We start from the raw sequence: 6,627 nt of genomic DNA on the forward strand, positions 1-6,627 counted from the left end.
TGAATTTGATCTCCAAAGCATTTTTTCTGCCAGTGTAAACAAAGACCAAAAGCCAATTAGGACAGTAATTGTTTCTCATGAAGGCGTCTGTAAAAATAAATTTGCATGGTTACAAAAGATAAACATTTTACCTGGCTACCTGGTTGACTAGCAGATGTCGTACAAGCCCTAATTTATAAATGTACATAATAAATATTGTAAAATGTTATTGCACACCTGTTGGAGCCATAATAATGCCCATTTCAAAACTTTACATGATCTTGTTGTCTTATTAACACTTGAAGCTTTTCTTCTTGACAAATAGTGGAGCAGGGAAGTAATTTTTTTTTTTTTAAACAGTATCCAAAATGTTTGTAATAAAACTTCATACTTAAAATGCATGCACATTACTGTACAGTGCATGGCAGTGGTTAAAATATTTACAATAACATTTTTGTAATGATCTCTTCTTGCATGTAATTTAGCCAGGACTTTTTTGCGGGTGGTGGGAGAAAAATTACCCTCCAAATAGGGCTCAAGCCACATCTGCTAACAAAATGGTGTACCTCAGGGATCGCTGCTTGGCCCCATCCACTTTTTGAAATACAGAAAAATTACTAGAACATTAATTAGGCACATTGCTTTTTGGACCTGTAAGTATTTTATGATTTGGTGACTACAATCTCATTTGCATGTTTTTTTTTTTACACATCTATATACTTGAATATGACTGGAATGAAGAACATGAAATGATAAACTCAGGTGGAGTATTCGGGAAGAGTATTAGACTACCCTTGGGCTTTTTCCTTCCGTGTTTTCTTCTGTAAAGGCAGAGACTCATCATCTTGTTCTTCATCGTCCCAGACAGATGTCGGCCTCCCTTTCGGTCTCGTCTTTCCTGTTGGTTGGTTTCCTTGACCAAGGACTCCCAGCTCCTAAAGACACAATGCACAATTTTCAGGATTACTAAACCTACAAATAGTGTTGTAAATCATCCATCTTTGTAAACAGCACAGAAAGCAAACCAAATTTGAATGGTTAATAATGCTAAATGATATAACCAGAGTTGCAGCAAGCAACTCTTCATCATGGGCTACATATAGAAAAAGCAGCAAGAGACCATGCTGTATTTAAAAACAAAAATGTTGAATTTGAATAGGTCATTCGCAGATCTCTATGTCAGTGCTTCCCAAACCTGTTCCTAGAGGCACACCAACTGTACACATTTTCAAGCTACTGTTTTCCATACTGTTTTCATGAAATTACAATGAACAGGGAGGGACCAAAGTAGGGGTGACCCCGAATAGTCGAAGATTCGATGCTTTGATTGGAGGAGCCTGATTCGACTACCGATCTCACGGTCGAATCTTCGCAGAGGTGTTATGAAACGAGGATCATGCCACTTTGGCTATATGAGGGCGCTCAATGTCTGATTTCACATAGAACTACCGGTTTTCTGTCAATACGTTAATATTCAGCCTATTATGATAATGCTGTATATAAAAATGTGCAAAGAAAGAAGCTTTAAATAAATATTTTTTAACGTGCGTGAATAAATCCAAACACCCGTGACAGATTTAAGTTTCACTTTCAATCCGTGACCGACAGAGGAGCGTCTTGGCGGCAAGGATTTAAATCTTTAACAATGTCTGGGATAAGAAAATCTAAAGTGTGGATGTACACCATCATAAAGGATATTCTCCAAGGCTGGATTTAGCATCAGGAAAACCATGATCGCACTTCTGCCGGCCAACGTTAACAAGTTGGTTTTCCACGGGACATTCTAAAATGCTTAACGTGAAAAAAGCTTTTAAAACGCTTAAAAGGCACTTTAACGTGGCTTAATGTACACAGTAGGCTACACACTTTATTAAGAAACCGCACTATGTGCAGATAAGCAGATGAACCCAGAATATGAACGCAATGCGTTCCTCCTATAGTAAAGCGTTTTCATATTTTAATTTAACTATTTTAGGAGATTAAGTCACGTTAAACGTTTTTCACGTTACGTGTTTTAGAATGTATTTTATCCAACGGACACAGACAGAGTGAAAGACTGGATTTGTTCTCTCGATCAGGTATAGGGTACAAGTGGTTTCAAAACTTTTCCGCCGGTTCTAATTAGATTTTTGGATGCTGTGAACATTTTTAGCTAAAAAGACTGCCACTCCAGTTTAGCATTTATTGTTGTTTCTGAAGTTAAAAAGACAAAGTAGAAAATTCTGGCTATTATCGTTATTTTTATAATTTATTTATTTTAATTTTATTTATTGATCTGTCAGGGTTATCTAATTTAACTATTTGTGGCTTGTGTTTTGAATATATGTTCCCCTGCACTTTAGGCATTTTGCACACATTTGCTCCTCGCACAGGTAATTTAGACGATTTAATTTGATTTGCATGTGAAATGTAAATCCTGTCTGCAGTGTGGCCTTTCTGGAGTTATTTATGTTATTTCTTAGTTTTATTGATCCAAAATGTTTTTTATACATTTTCTTGTATATCTTTGTGTGATTTTCTGTACATCGCGGCTTTGAATTGTTAAAGCCCCGCCCCCATACACATGATTCGACTATTAGTCGACTATAGGCAAGACTTGACGATTCTGATTCGACTATGAAAATCCATAGTCGGGGACACCCCTAGACCAAAGCTTCTGAGCTTTAAACATGAATCAAAAGCACAATAAAAGAGGAAAAGTCCCCCTGTGGTGAAAATCAAGCTTTTAATGTTGTTTATACGTCTATGTGGTGTTATTAATATGTTTTAAGACAAACCATGTGCAAATTCATAAGTCTTCACTATTGCTGAGAATTTTCTCCTTAAAACTGCAGTGAATCAAAGACAGTCTCAAAAACACGGTTTGAAATCGCTGGTGTTTCTGACGTCACAAACGACCTTGTAACCAATCAGATCAACGTGTGATCGTCAACGAGTGGATCTCTGAGCTGAGTGAGTGAGTGGAGGCGGGGCTTATTTACATATTCATAGAACCACGTATACTAAATGAAGCAAGGGTGTAGAGTTACATTCAAGCTATTTTAAGGCATGAAGAGATTTTTTTTCCAAGAAAAAATAATTTTGGTGATCAAAGGACAGTTTTTAGGGATAAAATGATTGAATACAGGAAGACTTAAAGTCATGAACTGGGGAAGATTATCAGTGAATAGTAACATGGCTTTAATCCCTTCCTCATCACCCCCAATTTTGGCAAGTGCTGCATACATGACATACCCAAAATAAAAAGGTTACTGCTCATAAGTAATTCTGAATAGAAACATAACACACATACATTTAGAAAGCCAACCCTTGAGAGGTTATAGTTCAAGACTCAAAATTAACCAGACTGTTATTAATATTATTGAGATATATAAGCTCAAACATATTTTGAACTACAATAATCCGGGATCACCAGTGATCCCTGACAGGTAAGGGGTAACTTATATAGCGCACAAGTAGTATGGAGTAGTTTAATGAAACTTTGATGGTGCTTTTGCATCTCTTTTCATGGTCGTTACATGGAAAATATTGACTGGCGCAGTCTCCAGAATTTCTCCTTTAAGGCCCAAATATAATTCAAGTTAAATTGAAGATCAAACTGGTGACATCATTTCAAACAAAATCAGGTTGAAACTAAGTTCATTTGAAGGTCATTTCGGGAGGTCAAAACAGCTTGGCAAGGCTCCCTATTCTATGAGTATTTGCTATGGTGGAGGTGATGAAGTGACTCTACAGCTCACACTTACTCTGAGCTTACAGAGAGCTGCAGCTGCTGCTTGACGCTCGGCCTCCAGCTTACGAGACCCAAAGCCCTCCGCCTCCATCCTCACGGGCCACTGAAGGGTGACTGTTGCTCTCTGAAAGACATTGGGATAAAGTGTACAACAAATACAATGGTATCACCATATTCATCACACAGTAACATTTCATCAAGCTACAGAACATGCTTCTTTATATGAATGAGCTGTCCAGACCAGGGATTTTTTAGGGTGTGTTCACACTTGGAATGTTTGGTTGGATTAAAACGAATCCTGGTGCGATTGCTCTGTTAGTGCGGTTCATCTGAATAAGTGTGAACGCTGCCATCCGAACTCTGGTGCACCAAACAAACGGACAGAGAACGCAGAAAAGATGGGTCTCTGGTGTGGTTCGACTGAAATATGAACACAACACTGACCAAAGACATCAAAATGAACAAAAAAAACAGACATGATGTCACAAGATGCGACCCTAAAAAGGACAGAATGCTCAAGCATACCTGATTTTCCTCATCATATCGCAAGTTTGCCCATCACAGTTCGGTTCAGGCATCAGAACCGCGTCTCCTCACAGCAGATCTTGATTTGTGTGTGATGAAGGGATACCTGCCACTTTTTTGACTCCTTTACATATTGTATAAGCTCTCAGCTGGTCAAAATACCATCAAATGTAGGTTACGCAAATACAACGAGCGCATTTAGCCCAGAACACAACATTGTTCGGTAAGTTCCGTCTCAAAACGTCATAAAAGCCGACCGATTAGGTAGTGAACATCCCTGTGACGTCCCTGTGACGTTAGGTTCGGTCTTAAAATGCCAATCTCAATGCTAAGGACTAAATGTTGTTGTTTTTTTTTTTTTTGGTCCGGACCAAAAACAAACCAAGCGAACCGAACTACAAGTGTGAACACAGCCTATTATGCCACAGACCCCCTATATGATCATTCCATTGGCGAGGGACCCCATCCTAAAATGTAATAGGCAGCATATACATATAAATTATGCATAAAGACCCAATTTATACTGTGAAAAATAATATGTGTAATAGATTATGTGGAAAATATTTAGTTTACATTTTTACTCACTATAGCACTGTATTGTTTATTATTTGTATATTTTTAAATCTGATTTTAATTCATTTTAATATGTTTTTACTTTTATAATTCATTGTAAATTTGCTAATTTTTTATTTTATACAGTTACAAATATCAAACTTATTTTAAACAAACAATTATTTATTTTATTCATTTATTTATATCAAATTTACATTTTAATCTATTTTTTGTTTATTTATTTACATTTTTATAAACTGTTTTTCTTAAAACATTTCCCCGAACCACTGTTTTTTTTTTTTTTTTTTCTTTAAGACGGTTCATAACTTACAGACCTGAATTATTTCCACAGAGCAATTTTTTTTTTGTCCACTTCAATAGACATCACAACGAAACCAACATAAAAATCCTCATATTTTAAACATGAATGTGCATATAAAATATAAAAAGGTTGGTAACCCATGCCTGAAGCTCAATCAGATTTGGTTAGGGGGCGGTATCTTCATTGTGATTGGTTGATCAGAGACCAATCAGTGAGCAGGCATTGCTCATATTATAAAACATAAAAATGTTTTGGTTTACCCCAAAAACCATGTGATGTCCGTTCCAATGGCCGCAGGGTCTGAAGGGGTTAAGTCAGTTACATAAAAATGTAGATTGGTCTAATTTGAAACCGAAAAGTGAGAATGATAACCCCTAACTAACTGCTATAGTTAGGTCATACTAGCTCTTCTTTAGTCATAACTGCACTGTTAAAGCAACTGTCCCAGAGAGGGTCTAACCTTGACCTCCCCATCGCTGCAGCTGTACTGGATGTACTGGGACAGATCGGACAGACCCAGGGATTTGGACAGTGTGGTGTACAGGAGGCTCTTAGGTTGAGGAAACTCTCGGAGAAGATCAGGACCACCTGTACGCAAATGACACTGTCAGAATTATAAAAGCGCGTGCGTCGAGAATCATTAGTCTTTCGCATGATGATCTCTTGCATCTTACCTTTGTGAACAGTTTCCGGCGGAGAGTGGCGATGTTTATGGATGACACCGGTTTTAGTCCTATACTGACTTACAAAAGTCCAGTTTGACCAGATGTCTTTATTAATTTCAAGAGTTTTTCTCCTTAAAGCGACGAGTGCCCGAACCGGCATGAGTGCAGTGCAGGACATCGCCATGTCTATTGTCTTCTTCGCCGCTTTTGACGCGTAACCTACTAGCGACAGCGACACCTATACTGCAATGAGCGAAGACGTTGGAAAATAATGTTCAAATATGGAATTATATTGTTCATATTTACAAATACATAATAAACAAATAAATAATAGATCCACAATAAATGTAATTCAGGGTTTTTTTTTGTATACCGCCAAACATAAGTGGCCCATTGCTCCAGTACAAGTTTACTCAAATATCTATAATGGGCTCAATTGTTGTAACAAAGTGTACACTGCATTGTGGCATTGTACCTTAATACAGTATCATAATAAAACACATGAAGAGTTCAGATGCAAAAGCCTCTAAATGCCATCTGAAATTTTCTTATAGAATGATCATTTTTATCAAGCTTGTATATTTAAGTTCAGTAATTTCACTTAAATGACAATTAATAGGTAATCTTCATTGCCATTTAAGTGAAATTATTGAATTTAAATATACGAGCTTGATAAAAATGATCATTCTATAAGAAAATTTCAGATGGCATTTAGAGGCTTTTGCATCTGAACTCTTCACATGTAGACCCTGAATGTGAACAAAATCTGAAAGAGGTTCAACCAGAAAAAAGATCATGACAGAGAAAATGACCTTGACTAAAATGATGACCTTGTAACCTCACGTAAATCA

General features: G+C 37.0%; 1 protein-coding gene across 1 annotated transcript in view; it reads right to left on the reverse strand.

Moving 5' to 3' along the window:
- The window catches only part of dhx30 (DEAH (Asp-Glu-Ala-His) box helicase 30), a 34,090-nt gene extending 28,117 nt beyond the window's left edge, over window positions 1-5,973 (reverse strand). Inside the window, exons 1-4 of the mRNA XM_082173926.1 lie at window positions 5,786-5,973; window positions 5,572-5,699; window positions 3,726-3,836; window positions 772-914 (exon numbers count right to left, since the gene is read on the reverse strand). Coding sequence (XP_082030052.1) covers window positions 772-914; window positions 3,726-3,836; window positions 5,572-5,699; window positions 5,786-5,960 — 557 coding nt within the window. The 5' untranslated portion in view covers window positions 5,961-5,973. The remainder of the gene's footprint in view (window positions 1-771; window positions 915-3,725; window positions 3,837-5,571; window positions 5,700-5,785) is intronic.
- Window positions 5,974-6,627: the final 654 nt, after the last annotated feature.

The sequence above is a fragment of the Leuciscus leuciscus genome, assembly GCF_965113295.1.
Source record: "Leuciscus leuciscus genome assembly, chromosome: 6".
Lineage (NCBI taxonomy): Eukaryota > Metazoa > Chordata > Actinopteri > Cypriniformes > Leuciscidae > Leuciscus > Leuciscus leuciscus.